The 16,525-nt window shown below is 33.9% G+C and overlaps 1 protein-coding gene across 1 annotated transcript; it reads right to left on the bottom strand.

Annotated features, from left to right (window-relative positions):
* Window positions 1-12,426: 12,426 nt before the first annotated feature.
* Window positions 12,427-14,583, bottom strand: LOC131164428 (geraniol 8-hydroxylase-like). Its single transcript, XM_058121605.1, has 2 exons — window positions 13,684-14,583; window positions 12,427-13,116 (listed from the first exon to the last, which is right to left on the bottom strand). The coding sequence occupies exons 1-2, from the start codon at window positions 14,578-14,580 to the stop codon at window positions 12,499-12,501; spliced, it is 1,515 nt and encodes a 504-aa protein (XP_057977588.1). The 5' UTR covers window positions 14,581-14,583; the 3' UTR covers window positions 12,427-12,498.
* Between the last annotated feature and the right edge of the window lie 1,942 nt (window positions 14,584-16,525).

Here is a 16,525-nt window from a genome sequence, read left to right on the forward strand (position 1 = left end):
AGACCAAGTTCGATCGACCGGGGGCAAATGTACTGTGAAGTATGGTCGACTGAATGTGCCTATTTCGAGTATTTAGGTCCTATTTAAGCATTCAAACACCCTATTCAAATGGCCAAACATATATATATGCATGATTGAGTGTCCTAGGGTCATTTCTATGTCTTTTTGAAGACACCGAAAAAATTCAGTGTCGGTCGACCGACCTAAGGTCTTTTTAAGGTTATTTTCATTTTGAGCTTGCCTATTAAATCATGCAGGTGATGCATATGATTATTACAATTAAAGCCCTATTTACTATTATAGACCTTTAATGAATAAAGAAATAAACTACTACATATATCGGGTCTTCAGTTTCAATTCCTCTTGTGCTATCATTATAATTTGCCAAATAGAATACCTGCATATCAACTCGGCAGACATTAGATACCTGAATATTTATCATAATCAAATAAACATTTAAGCATATAGACAAATAATCATATGAATACAAGATATGTTTGGGAAAAGGGGTTTAGAAAATTCGGCAGCACACCATTTGAAAACTGAACATTTTTTCCAAAAATACCTATATACAAGCGACCTAATTGAGTAATATATTTACAATATATCCACAACTACCTACTCAATCAATCCAGTATTCTCAACACGTAAAATAAAAGCATAACTTGTAGTCATTCAAGAAATATAATAGTCATACAATGCAAAATGAATGACAAAGAAAACTTCAGCAATTTAAGCACGCAAATTGTATAACTGGTCATTAAAATATTCAAGTGACATGAAAAACGTAGTTAAACCAAAAATATACACAAACCATTGCAAATGAAATATATCATAAGACCCGTGGAAGAATTGAGTTAAAGAGCACATGACATATGATACCAAATAGTAGGTTTGAACATAAAAATGATCTAACTAGTTCATATGCATTTCATGTATTGTCAATGAACCAGTTATGCAATGCAATATCCTTAAGAGATTTCATGACATAAAATTTTAATACAAAGAGAGTACCAATCATGAAAGCCTTTAGCACATAAGCAAAAACTGAAACATGTTTAATTTAAAAGCATTTCTTGCTATAATACAGTAAATCTATATAAAATATATATACAGGTATTAACAATATATCCCCTTTGATATTTAAAAAAAGTGCTGGGAGTTGCTTGCAAGAAAAATAAGATTTTAATTTAAAGCAAACAAGTACAAGTTTTCTGGTTTGTCAATTAAGCACACAAACTGAAATATAACCAAAAAGCCATAACCATAATGATCCTAAAAATTTATCAATCACATGCAAGATCATATGGCAAACACAAAGAACATGTGGCAAAGTATTATACTTTTCAATTAAGATATTCAATAAGCACATCACAATTGAGCACGTGCCATAGTGAATAACAAACTAATCTAAGCCAAAATTGCTAGTAAGTAAAACAAGATAGGAATTTATGTTTAGATGCTCCTCCTATCAATTTGAGTACGTGCTTAGATTTTTTAACTACTTATACTAACCAGAAATTACTTTCATTATGCTTAGTAGTATAAGTCATCAATCCAAGTCTTTAAAATCAACTATACTGAGTATTCGTCAATTATGTTTGTTATTTGATTAGTATAGTTGTCCCTATAGATTATGGATGCATTAGAAAAGTGTATATTAAGGAATGCAATAGAGTTCATGACCCAAGAACATTCCATATCAAAAACATAAAGCTTTAAGTGAAAGATATAATGTTCAAGGATTTTCAGAAGAGCCTCAATAATTCAGTAGATGAAAGTGATGCATATGGATCATTTATGCGCTTCCTATAGGGATGGATCTTAGCCTTTCTAAATAGTTGATGATTACGCTAGGATGAAGTTTAATTATCTACTTCAGTTTTCACTCATCCTTTCGAAAATATTTTAAAGTTAATTTCATCATAATCATCTTTAACATAAGGTTTTGGTTTGGAAAAATTTCTATCGAAATTTGAGCAGCATGCCGTCTATAAATCGGACATATCCCGAATTTTCATGCACCAAAACCTGATAGATTCAAGCAATCAATTTAAGATAATTCAATTTAAGCATGCGAAAACCTATAATCCACTACCAGCATGCAATTCTCATCAACTGCATCCCCCATGCAGGAGGCTTTCTATATTAAGCATGCATTTAAGTAGTAAAATCAACTCAAGATATACAATATAGCTCAATAATGGTTCGTGCTAGGAAAAGACATAAGCTATCCATCAAAGATATTTAATCCCATCAAGGATATTTAATCATTTATTGAATCATGGATAGTGCGACAATGCTATATACATATAGACATAAAGGCATAAACAATATAAGGACATGAGAGCATTTTAATTTATATAACCATGAAGAATAAAAACTCCCCCTGAGTTATGTACTCTACTCATTTTATGCCATTTTCATTTTCTAATTACTTAACCAAGTGTTTAGATTTCTCGTGATTTAATCTTGGCTAAACATGCTTAGGCTTAGAGGACCAAAGAGTCACATGCAATACTTCTGCAGGGTCATAAGCCAATGTATGCCTCTATTGATATGAATTTCAATACGTGTGAAAGGCACACAATTTAAATACTCTTAAGGATTAAAATTTTTGTTAAGTTTGAAGAGTATTCATTATGAGTGGAAATTTTCAAAAATATTTTTCGTACTTAGTAATCATGTCTAGGTATGAGCAAAGAGTGTATAAGAAAGTATGAATTTTTTATTACAGCTCTTTGGACAATGGAAAGTATTCTATAAATATAATCACAATTTAAAGCAAGGATACAAATAGATAGGTGATACAAGATAAAGGCATTTTATATTTTAAGCTCAAAGGGAATAATTAGATTTAACAATAAAATATGAATCCCTTAGTGGATACCTCTAATTTGATTATGAAGCATGTCTTTAAATAAGCACCAATAGAATAAGGATTTTTTATCAATGCCTATACCTAGAGTGATAACCAAGTCTTGACTAATGAGACTAGGGTAAAATGATATAAGGCAAGATGAATTCCATAAAGCTCAATTATGTGCAGTGGACAAAAGTATGCTTAAACTTGTGATTTTCATGCTAGCATGGGTTAAGCATTTTGAACTAAATACCAGGCATAGATGCCAAGTCCATTTGGAAGTGGATAAATATTTTTAGTATAAAAAGATAGGTGAGTGCGTATACTAAGATTTTCATTTTAAGCAACAGCCACTTCCCAAACCTACAGTCATCACAACCCCCTAAACCTAAGCCTAGGAACTAAGGAAACATTAAATAATTACGTAGTATTAAGTTAAAACCATTTTTCCTTAGGTCCTATGGGGTTTCCCTTGCTAATTATCCATTTTATTTCTTTTTCTAAGCCTCTTGCACTTCTAAATAGATAGATAAACCACATGTGCCACATAGTTTTGCAATATAAGCAGGTATTGAATATACATAAGAGAGTATGCTTATTTATTCTGCTTTTGCTCAACGAGGCGTGACAATAAGTTTTATAAGATAAACCATTTTTAAAAAGATTTTTATTTTTAAGACTTAAGGATTTATCATCTCCCGTTTCTCCCTTCTTGCAAATTATTTTTAATATATTTTCAATCTTTTTGTTTTCAAAAATAGCATGATAATCTTTTACTTTGTCTAATTGCATAGCTATCCTTTTATTCTCACTTTTCAAAAATGATTTCTGCTTAGATAACTCAACTAGAAATTTATTCATTTTCAATAAAGTCTTTTCTAGTTTTTCATACGACAACATGCTTTCCTTATTCAATTCAGCACATGATTCATCAAAAGAATTAACATAATAATTTTCACATGAATCATTGCATGCAACAACAACAATATTTTCACAAGGAATACTAAATGATTCATCATACAATATATTGCAATATTTTTCACGAGAATCATCACATGCATCACTAACATAATTATCAATAGATGATTCAACATAACACACATTACAACATTCAGCACAAAAATCATCAATGGAGGCAAAGATTAAATCATATACCTCATGTTCTGTTAATGCACTAATCCTATCACTTACCACTCCCAGATCATCTGAACATGACATCTTTGGAGTGATGGCTTCCTTTTCCTGGGTCTCTCTATATATCTTTTCCAGCTCAACCCAGATCTCCCTCGCATTTGTACATGCCATAATCTCAAGCAAAACATTAGCGTCTAAAGCACAGTATAGCATGTCCATGGCATGTGAATTTGCATGCAACAAATTAATATCATTTTCTACTAGCATACAAATTCCTTCATCAATCACCTACCAAGCCCTCCAATTCTTAGATTTTACAAATATGCACATTCTAATTTTCCAGGTGGTGTAATCAACACCACAAAATAGTGAAGGACTGGAAGGTGACTATCCCTCTCTAAATAAGGATACACCAATATGAGCCATTGCGATCATTTTGCAAAAACGTTTAAGTCTAGTGCAACGAGTCTTTGATAACAATTGTTAGAATTGGTATATTCCCAAAAGGGGGGTGAATTGGAATTTTAAACTTTCCTCCTAGGTTAAGTGAGAAGTCAATGTGATTTGGTAACCTAAGGTCTTTCTATACAATCCCAAATGCGCAAATAATATAAGATGCGGAAATTTAAATCATGCGCATCATTCACATCATAACATACACGTGCAGTAAATATAAAATGCAGAAATATAAACAAACACACGATATGTTATCGAAGTTCGGCCAACTGTGCCTACATCCCCGCCTCTAGCTTGCAAGCCCGAGGATTCTACTAAAGGCTCACTTAAGGGTAGAGTGACACTGATTACACTTAGGTTAATTCAAGGGGCTGACCTCAATCGAAACGCCTTACTAGGATGACTCACCTACCTTTCCTAACCGGGTCTAAGCCAATCGGGACTATTTCAAAGGGTTAGTCTCCCTCTTCAGGCTCGTGCCTAGAAATACAACAGTATTGAAATACAATCAAATGGTACGGTGACAATGCTTTCGTGTAAAGCATATATGTACCCAAATTCACTTAATTACATACACCACAAAATGATTTAATATGTAAGCTCAATGTAGTTTAATATATCAACTCTCAAATAGAATTACTATCGGTGTAATCAGTGCGTGAGAGTGCAATCACTACAATCTTTGTATCACAAGATGTATTCAATCTAAGTGCTCAAACAAAGATATTAACCAAACAATATATATATATATATATATATATATATATATATATATATTTCAATCATCAGATTTTCTCAATCGTATAATACTCAAGTAGTGTATATGTTTGGTTTGCAAAAGATATCTAATCTTTGTATTCAACAAATAATATGTAGGTCAATGAATATTGCAACAAAGATCAATATCACATAAACAAATATCTTTTCAAAGTTATACTAAAATAAATCCTACAAGATATTTGGAAATGTTTTGAAGAAATTTTGCAATCCAAAAACAAATATAAACTTCATAAGATATTGTAATGAATGTGCAATACTCGGAAGTTTAATATAAGTCTTCTTAGGAGAGACTTATTAACAAAGTCCCCTAAGAAAATTTAGGTTTACCTCTCAAGAAAATCGTATCAAATAATCACCAAACAATGAGAGCAAACCTTTCAAACAATCACTCAAATCAACTTACAAATTATGTAGGCAATAATAGAAGGTTAGTATGAGTGAATGGGGCTTAGATATGAGTGTTATAGGTTTTTGAATTTTCAAAGAATTTTTCTTAATCAAGTTGCTAATCTCTTACTAATCTTTGCAAATGATGGGCTATTTATAGAGAATGGAAGAATTATAGCTGTTAGGACATGTAGGGTATTATTAATATTATTTAAAATCATTTTAACCCTAATTAACCCCATTTAAAAATAGTTAACCATGGTAAAAATAAGGGGCAACCCAAGAGCACCGATCGACCAGAAGACTTTCGGTCGACCGAAGTTCTTATGGCGCGGTCAACCGGGCCAATATTGAACTATAGGGTCGGTCGACCGGAAAAGGCGATTTTTCAAAACTAACGTGGTTCGATTGACTAGAACTAGAATGAACTAGACTGGTCGGTTGACCAGACCATTGGGACAAATCCCGAGGACCCTCGGTTGACCAGGTTAGTGCAATACAAATTTCTCTCAGTCGACAAGGAATTCAAACTGTTGATTTCGAGGGGTTTCGGTCAACCGGGATCAAATGAACTATCATGTCTCAGTCAATCAGGCTCTAGTCCACCGGTTGACCCAGACCGGGTTCGTACTATGAAGTACGGTCGACTAAATGTATCTATTTCGAGTATTTTAGTCCTATTTAAGCATGCAAACACCCTATTCAAATGACTAAACATATATAAGCATGATTGAGTGTCCAAGGGTCATTTCTATGTCTTTTTGAAGACACCGAAAAAATCTAGTGTAGGTCGACCGACCTAAGGTCTTTCTAAAGTCATTTTCATTTTGAGCTTACCTATTAAATCATGCAGGTGATGCATATGGTTATTATAATCAAAGTACTAATTACTATTACAGACCCTTAATGAATAAAGAAATAAAGTACATCATATATCGGGTCTTCAGCTTCAATTCCTCTTTGTGCTATCATTATGATCTGTCAATTAGAATACCTGCACATTAACTCAGCAGACATTAAATACCTGAGTATTTCTCATAATCAAAACAAGGACATGACCTATAAGGTCAACGAATTGACTGAATCCCTGGCTATGCTTTCCTATCCCCTAGGGTTTTATCACAATCGGAGAACTAAATGTGCAAGAAATTAAAGGCATGGTATTGAAATTGCAGAATTAAAATGAAAGCAATGCAAATGGCAAGTAATTGGAAACGACATCAGGTGAAACTCCAAGGCCTCTCACTAGTAATTTAGGAATATAATTGAGAACCAATCTAATCTACGCGGCAGCAATCAGAACTTGAAGGTTGTCATAGGTCTTCGAAGAATCTAAATACAAACTAGACATGAAATTGAAAGAAAACAGTAAACCTTGTTGATTAAGGTGTAATCCCAAGAGGGGGCGTGAATTGGAAATTAAAAAAAAAATTAATTCACTTAATTTTCTTTTACACACTTCTTATAAGTTTACCAACTACTTCTAGTTGCTCAATTATGTGTGAGTGTGGCAATCCTATCTATGCATGCAATATACTCAATTTAAATACAACATGAAAAATAAAGTGTAAAAGGAAGAGAGATGACAAATGCGATTTTACGAGGTTCAGCCGACTTGGCCTACGTCCTCGCCTTGAGCAACCACTCAAGGATTCACTAATAACCATGTTCCTTAAAGTGGGACGGAGCTTCCCCTGCTTACAAGAGGTACAACTCCCTCCTTATCTACTGCTCACAAGAGGTACAACTTCCTCCTCACACCCGGTTCACAACCCGAACCGTGTTTACAGTGAAATCTGAGAAATAACACTGAAAACAATGCTTCCAACAAAAGCTTGTGAGTACAATTCAATTTCCTAGTATATTATCATATGATATAACTTGAAGCTCAAGAATGTATGAAAAATGATACAATCGTTTGATGTATGATATGTGTCAACACACAAATTCTAAAAAAAAAACTCCTAAGTGCAAATATATTTGGAATGCTTTGGAGTCCACTAGGGTTCTTGATTCACTTTGTAAAGATGCTCAAGTATATTTGAAGTGAGTTATTTAACAAAAATTTGACGTGAATACAACTCAATCAAAAATCACAAAGTTTTCTTTCAAGTTCCAATATTTTAATCAAAGTAGGTTTTTCAATAAGAAGCCCAATGAACAATATATATGAATATGTGTTTATCTACTTCTTGAAGTTCAAATCAATCAACCACGCTAACAAGTTTTTCTCAAAACATGATCTTCCCAAAATTCAGTTTTTTACATGTGAATACACACTCAAGATCAAAACCTCTTTCTAATGATAAATAAGTAAAGAGATGAGAGATTCTTGAAAAATGATAACTTGACAGATCAAACCTTAATACTGGATCAAAGTTTAGTTGGATGCATGAATGCTCTTTTGATTTCAGTAGAGATTTTCCCAAACGAAGATGGATGAAGATTGAAGTGCAGAAAAACCGGCTCTAGGGTTCAAATCTTGCAATGAGAAGTATATCTTTCTTGGTTTTTCCTTGTGCATATGTTCTAGGGTTTAGATATTCATAATATATATTATATTACCCTTAGAATTAATCTCAGTCGTTGGATCAATAAGATACTTCACGTGTCTTTTTAATAAAGAGCTGATTTTTAGGCTTTCCCGCGAGTTCAGGCAACCGAACTTGACTTCAGGCTCCTTAAGTGTCAACTTCAGGCACTTGAGGTTCCAAGGTCAGACAACTAAAGAGTCTCAGCTAGGTTCTGTCTTCTCTATTTAATTCTTCAGGCTACTGAGGTTTGAGTTCAGGCAACCGAACTACCCATTCTCTTAAATTTTTATTTCTAACAAAAAATATGCTTGACTTCTTTTCTTGGATCTTTCATAAAATATATTTTTCATGATTTTGAAAACATTTCAAGATCCATGAGAGTTTCCTAATGATGTACATGAAATGCATGAATCCTAAAACCATTCTAAGTTATAATGAGCTTCAAAATAAATCATATGCCAATGTAAATACATAAGCTCTAAATACCCATTCCCAAGAGTTTCTTGAACTTTGCTGCTTGCATCTTGATTCTCGTACTCTTTAAGTTCCAAGATGCTTTCCACGATTTGTAGGCTTTACTTGAAGGCATCCATAACTTGTTATCTTTCCGTGCATGGTTAATATAGGTCTTGTACACAAACTCAATGCACAGATCAAATACCAAGTGATTTGTCATTGTCAAAACAAGATTGGACTCATAGAGTCAACAAACCTAATCTAAATGGTTCCAATTAGCACTCTAGGTCTATCACTAACCAAGGAGGAGCCAAAAGGGAACCCTAATCAACATGTTCGAAGTTTATTTTTATACCCAAAAGGGTTTACAACCAATTGATTTCAAATCAATAAAGTTTTGGTAGAAATCTCGCGAAGAAGATTGCTGGGTTCTATAAATGTTGACCTGGTCACACCTTAGGCTTCCCCTAGTCGCACCCTGGTTGAACCTCTTAGGAAAACTCTTCAGTCAGGCTTGTGTTCAGTCGACCTGGTCGCGTCTATAAGGTTTCTTGGTCACGCCCTTGGTCGAGATCCTCAGTAGTTTAGCTTCAGTCAGCACTTTGGAGTATGATGATTGTGACCTGTTTGCCCCTTGTGTCTGATGGTCGCACCACATGGCCGAATAGGATCATGTTGCTTTTGATGGACAAAGGCCTTGGAGACTTTGTGGAGCACTTGGTTGAGTCTTGTGCTTCCCAATTGCTTCCTTGGCTTCTTGTATTGCTTAACTCCTTAGTTTAAACTCCAATTTCTTGAAACAGGAACAAACCACGTATAACTCCGAACTAGGATAAAAAGAGATAATTACAATGAAAATGAAAACAAAGCATAGGTAAATGGGGGCCTAAAATAGCACATTTAAGGAATACATCACGTGTACAAAGAAAATTTGTGAGACACAGGTGAAGTATAAGTTTGAGTTTTTTTTTTTAATACAACTGATTTCACATAGGCAATTATCTAAAACACAACTTAAAACCAATAGAAGCCACACAAACAACACAACATATTTAAAAATCTAAAGCATTCAATTTTGGCATGTGACTTCAAGGTAGACTAAAATTCAAAACACCCGTGCCAAAGAACTTTTTGAAAAATTGTGTACATTGCAAGATTTTCCAATGGAAAGCACAAAAAAATGTATATGATAAGTCCACAAATCATAAATACAAAATATACTCTACTAACTAACAATTGAATAAATTTTAACAATAAATATTAATAAAATTTATAAAATAGTAATAATACTAATAAAAAAAAAATAACAACAGAAGAAAAGATCTCACTAGTAGCAGAAACTAAAGGACAATGACAATCGATTGAATGAAAATACTACCTTAAGCACCCTTTGGCACTAGAAATTGGATGCTGCTAAAGAAAAATCTATCGAAGAATAATGAAGGAACAAGGGATTACAAGAATTCTTCAATCTAAATTTAAAAATGAAATTCAAGAATGGCGATGGAGTTGAGTAGTCAATAATACTGGCACAACCTCTCACTAGACTCACAAACCCTTACACATAACCACCTTAATAAAAGTTGGATGTTCTTTTCTAGTATGATCTTAAGATAAATTGTGCGATCTTACTTTTTTTTGCTTAAAAAGTTGTATATAACAAACATTTTGGGATGTTATAATTAATTAGTTTTGTTCTTATGATTTGTTAGTATTATTTATTCATTTTTATTTTTCATGTGTTTTAAAATTATTTTAAAGTAATAATATAATTATGTTATCATATTTATGTTGATTGATTGACTCGAATCAAAACCAGTCAATTGGACCAATGCGAAAATTGATCAGATGTATGATTTGCTTATTAGTTCACTTTCAAAATATTGTATTTAATTCGTTAAATTAATGTCATTTTCTCAATTTATTTTATCGTAATTGAAAGAAAGGGTAGATTTTTATTTTACTAAAGTAAAAAAATTTATTTTTAACCTTAACTTAATAACTAACTAACTATTGACTAACAAAAGGTTCTTTTCTATCCATATAATTAAATCTTAAGAGATTTTTTGTGGTAATTTTTAGAGACTCATGGATTAATGGGCTGTCATATTTAGAAAAATCAGGGATGTTATTGAATTTTCTCCTAAGAAATAAAATAGAATTAAAAAAACCAATCAAGATATACAATTATTAAAATAATAATTATTAATAAATAATATAATTATTATGATGACCACATAAATTAAGATATACAATTTATTAAAATAATTTTCCTTATAGTCCATATTTTTTGTACTAATAATAATAATAATAATAAACTTGTTCTTCTAAGAGTGTGGTTGGAGGCAACATAATTTCCATGAGTTTTTTACTTATTTTATTTTATTTTATATTAAAATATTTAATAAAGGTTCGGTAAGAACTTTATTTACCATTTTGATGCCTCCTAAAACTCGTTGAATGATCCGGCAAGTTTTGTATGGTGGACGAGAGAGTGAAAAAGGTGGTTGGACAAAACTTGTTGGATGGTCCAACGAACAAGCAAAAGTGATTGGACATGGGAGACATGACACATTTGTATATAAGTAAATAAAATATAATATAAAATTATATTAATTTTTTAAAAAAATGTACACAAAATTAAATTTAAATACTAAAATTTATATTTCTAAACACTATATTAATTTTGTGAGAAATTTTAAATTTTGAATTTTGTGCTATATAAAATTGTATTGAAACTTTTCCAAATTTACACAAATTTAAATTCAAAATTCAAATTTTATAGTTATAAATATAGGCAAATATGTAAAAATTTTAAAAAATAAATTAGAATATGAAAATTATAAATATTATATTAGGATAAAAGATATTGATCTTCTCTTAGATTTTTTCAAAATTTCCTAAATCTCTTTTGAGATTTTGAAAATCTTACAAACTTCATACATATTCAGTTTTGAAACTCTTATAACTCTCAAAAAGTTTATTTTATTTTTAGTAAATATAAAATGAAATATTTGTCTTTTTGACAAATTTTGTGAGGTATGTAAAATTTGTAAATTTTCAAATAATTACAAAAAATGATATCTTATTTTTCAATTTTTCAACTTTCAAAGGTTCTAAGGGTTTGAAAGATTAGACAATGCTAATGGGGGTGAAAGTATATAGAATAGCTTGGAGGTCTATAAAATTTTTAAATATTCAAAAAGAATTTTTATGATTTTTAAAATCTAAAAAAAATTATATATTTTTTTTGTTAAATTTCAAAAGAGGACTACCTCTTCTGCTCTTGAAGAGAATAGCCTGGAAATGATGGTTATTATAAATATTGTATTAGGATAAAAGATACTGATCTTCTTTTCAAACCTCTCAATCATTGTTCAACTGCACGCAATGATAAAATATTTATATATTACTTGATGTTTTTTTTTTTTTTTTGACAATACATAAACCAATGCTTATAATAATTAATTATCACTTAAAAGAAATTATTCAGCACATAAGTATTATTTTGCACATTTAAAAATTGATTATTTAAGTTCTTAAATTTTGTTTTTTAATTCTATATGCAATTCATTATGACTTATTACACATTTCACAAGCAGCCAATAATACTAAACTATAACAAACTCATAATTTAATAATAAATTATTATTATTTAATAATTTATAAATTATATTTTAATAAATTTTATTAATAAATATTTTAATCAAATTAATAATATATCATTATAACTACATTTAAAGAGTAAAATAATTTTGCCTTAGTTTTAATTTATTTACATGTAATGTATATATATAACTATAACAAATTATTAAATGATCGATGAAATATGCAAATATTTATTTAAAGTTCATTATTTATTATAAGTAAATATACAACCAAATAGTATTACTCTCTAATCTCGCACAGGGTAGGGACAGCATGGACAGGGTGAGTCATTTGTATTGTAAGTCCAAACTTATCTTCCATGGTCATGTCCTCCGGTGCAATTCCTTCCTCAAGCTTCCAATTAAAAGTGTGAAGGAGTGAACCCAACATCAAGTGAATCATTCTTGTCGCCAGCGGCAACCCCGGGCATATACGCCGGCCAGAACCAAATGGAATTAGCTCAAAACTTCGACCCTTTACGTCCATGTCTAAGCCCAAGAACCTTTCAGGCTCGAACGAGTTGGGTCTAGCCCATGTCTTGGGGTCTCTGCCAATGGCCCACGCATTGACTAACACTTGTGCGCCCTCTGGGACTCGGAATCCGCATATGTCTACATCAGTTTGAGCCTTGTGAGGAAGCAACAGCGGGGCTGGCGGGTGTAGCCGGAGGGTCTCCTTCACGATAGCCTGCAAGTAGGGGAGGCGAGCTATGTCGACCTCCTCCATTGCCTTGCCCTTTTCGATCGTTTGTCGTACCTCTGCTTGGGCTTTGGATAGAGCATGAGGATTGTGGAGTAGCTCAGCAAATGCCCATTCCATTGTGCCTGAAGTTGTATCAGTCCCCGCAGTAAATAAGTCCTACTCACACGATTATGAGGTTAATTGATTAGTAATACATTTGCATAAAATATTAAAAATTGCATTTGAAAGTATAGATTTAAAATTCAAATTAAAGCTTTTATAAATTTTAAAAAAATTAAATAAAATTTTGTGTAAATTCATACAAATATGAAATCACTACAACTGCATCCTCCTGAACAAAAATTCTGTCTCCCTATACACACCCACAAAGTGAACATGTTGCTGTTGAAAGATATTTTAACATTAATTCTATGCCATCATGTTTCTTTAATATATTAGTAAAGTCAAACTCGTTTGGGGGAGACATCAGAGTCCAGTGCTGGATGGCCTCCCATCTGAAATTTAAAACTATGGTATCCTAAAAAAAATATTTTTTTAAGCTCACATCGATTATACATAACATTAAATTAGTTACGCAACAATATTCTACTGCTTTTGACACAAGGGCATTGAATAAGTTTACGCATCGACATTTTAAATAGTATGCGTAATAATATATTCTTAAAGCACCATTCGCACTGCTTAAAAAATTATAGATTTTGAGTAACACGAAAGCGTACTAACCAGCAACAGATGCGAGATATCAGTTCTATCAATCCCCTCATCGCCTCCATCTTCGCTCAGGTTGAGTAGAGCATCTAACATATCGTCGCTTTTCCCACCACCGTGCATCGCCCTGTAATGCACCCGCTGCTCTATCATTGAATCAAACAGCCCAATTAACTTCTTAAAATTTGCCGTCGCCCGGCGCCTTATACCCTGCGGATCCATCTTCTTAAGCACCGGAAAATAATCCACCAGATTGGGCTTCCCGATCTCGTCGACGAGCATGCGCATCTCCTCCTTGAACTCTTGGACCGCATCAGAATTCGACCCCGCCAAGTCCACGGAAAATACGGTGTTTGATATGAAATTGAGGGTGGTCTTAAAGGCCGCCAACCCTATCTCCACTCCCTCACCGTTCCCGCATCGTTCGCCGATCTCGGCTAGCAGCTCCGCTACCTTCTTCCGGCGGAGACTGTGGGTGGCGTCAAGTCTTTGTGGGGTGAATATATTGGTGTTGCAGATTTTCCGGAGTTTTCGCCACCGGGTCGACACTGGCAACCAAACCACGGAGATCTGGTGGTGGCGGAGGGCGTGGATGGCGTCGGGGGTGGCTCTGCTAGAGAATGTGAGGTCTTGTTTGTGGAGGACTTGTTCGGCCATGGCTGCACTGGAAATGACTATGGTGGTTATGCGACCCATTTGCAGGGTCATTATGGGTCCATGGCGGCGGGCCAGGTCGGCTAGGGACATGTGGGGCCTGTTGCCGACACTGAGGAGGTTACCGAGGACCGGCAACGGGACCGGTCCCGGCGGGAGTTTGCCGATGATGCTTTTGCTTCGTCTCAACGGTGAAAGGAGGGGTTGAAGCAAAGCGCAGGCGAAGAAAATGCATAGTACAGATGTCAAGAAATCCATATTGCCTATTTTTGGTTGATATGTACTTTCAGGGTTTTTATAGAGTGGATCCGATGTTACGTGTATGTTCATCTTTGTAATTTGTGTGGCCCATGATTTTGCCTGACCAAAAATATTGACATGTGCATCCGAATTGAATTTTTATATCTTGAGTGTATCTCTGGCACAACTTGCTGTTTCGTACGGGGCGTCGAATGCTGGGAGGTAAATTTTAAAAAATACTTTTGAGAGTGTATGGATTTTGAGTTTTCTTTTGAATTTGTGCGTAATTGAAATAAATATAGTATAATTTTATATTATATTCTATTTAACTTAAATACTTCCAAATATGCAAATATAAAATTTGAATTTTATGTTGTCAAATGCCAAGTTAAGGTGAGCATGTGGAGTTCTCTTCAAGTAATTAATAATTAGTCATGTTAGAAAGAGAAGCTCGCCCTTCTCTCTAGAAGGTGCATGTTCGTGAGTGCTTGGGGCTGTGTTCTTCTATAATTTCCCTTCAATCGAGTGTGGCTGTTGCTGGATCTGGGGTGGATTGTCTGTGTCGAAGGTTGCTGGTCTGGTTATTAACTATCTCCATTGCTTGTTGCTACCTGATTTCTCTGGGGATTGTCTCCCGTGGGTGGTTGGTGTTGCTTCACCCTAGGAGTTCTTGATCCTAAGTTCTGGTGTGATTGCAGCTGGTTCTGCAAAGCTTTGAGCTGATTGATAAATCTTAGATTGATCATGGGGTTTATATCTACTCCTGGAAGGTGATTAGTAAGATCGTGGCTCAGTATCCATTTTCTCGCTTATGCGGAAGTTTGAAATTTCGAACATGGAGTCGTAACAATGGGACACCAAAAAGCTTCTAGGGTTGCTAGATGTTCTAATCAAGAGTCAGAAAAGAAAGAGGAGAAAGAGTACGCGTTAAAGTTTATTGAAATCAAGGGTGGTTTACTGAGTGATTGGGTGAACAGGAAACATTCGAGAGTCATGGCAGAAGTTGAAAGGTTGGCTTGAATGGCAAGTCAAAGAAGTTGTAATGATAGGGAAGGCTTGAAGTCATCCTCGGGGCTTCTAATGGACCTCCGTGCACAGAGAAACATGCAAGATGGTAAGGAAAGGGGAGTGGGTGTGAATGATGGCCTTGCTTTGGTCTCCTTGAGTGATGATGACAGATTGCAACACATTGATGAGGAACACATAGGGAGTATGGAAGGAAATCTTCATAGGAGTAATGAGGGAAGAAGAAGATCAAGGGGTGAGAAGATTCCTTCAGATTCTGACTTGCACGCTATCGATTCAAGTGATATTGTTGCTACAGTACGTGAAGAAGTTAAGACGGGAGTGGAGGAGAAGGAGGATCCTGTAGATAGTTCTCCTAAGCAGAATGGAGTTGATGAAGTGAGAACTATCTTAAGACACAACAAAAGGGTGGCTTGGTCTGAGCTCTTTGCTAAGAACAGAGATCCCTCTAACTTTGGATCATTACCTACATTTAATGCTAATGGAGAAAAAGCTAGAATCTCTGCTACTAAAATGTATAGTTCTGAGGGAATTTTTAACAAACACTTGGCGGGCTACTTTACAAGGAAATTCCCTAGTAAGGTGGCATACAATAATATGCTCAAGTCATGGAGAGTACCAGTTCAGTCAATCTACCATGAAAAAGGATGGTTAGTGTTGGAATTGGTGTGATCCCAAGAGGGGGGTGAATTGGGTTTTAAAATATTTTTTAGCTAATTTAAACAATTACGTCGATTCACCACGTATCATATTTCATTCAATATTAAACGCATGTATGTAAAATGATCATACATACACGTGTATCTCATTCAATGTAAGTGTGTGCTTGCAACTAAATATAACAGTAAATAAATAAGCATACACATACTAAATTTAAAGTGCAGTAATTAAAATGAGATAGGGAGAGCGAGACACAAGATTTGTTATTGAGGTTCAG

This window comes from Malania oleifera, chromosome 9 (genome assembly GCF_029873635.1).
Source record: "Malania oleifera isolate guangnan ecotype guangnan chromosome 9, ASM2987363v1, whole genome shotgun sequence".
NCBI classification, from domain to species: Eukaryota; Viridiplantae; Streptophyta; class Magnoliopsida; order Santalales; family Ximeniaceae; genus Malania; species Malania oleifera.

Bases quoted from the DNA above. Each gene is read 5' to 3' on its own strand.
- LOC131164428 (XM_058121605.1), bottom strand. From the start codon at position 14,580: ATGGATTTCTTGACATCTGTACTATGCATTTTCTTCGCCTGCGCTTTG. The intron at 13,117-13,683 runs GTTAGTACGCTT...TCGTGTGAGTAG, and splicing joins ATATCTCGCATCTGTTGCTG to GACTTATTTACTGCGGGGAC.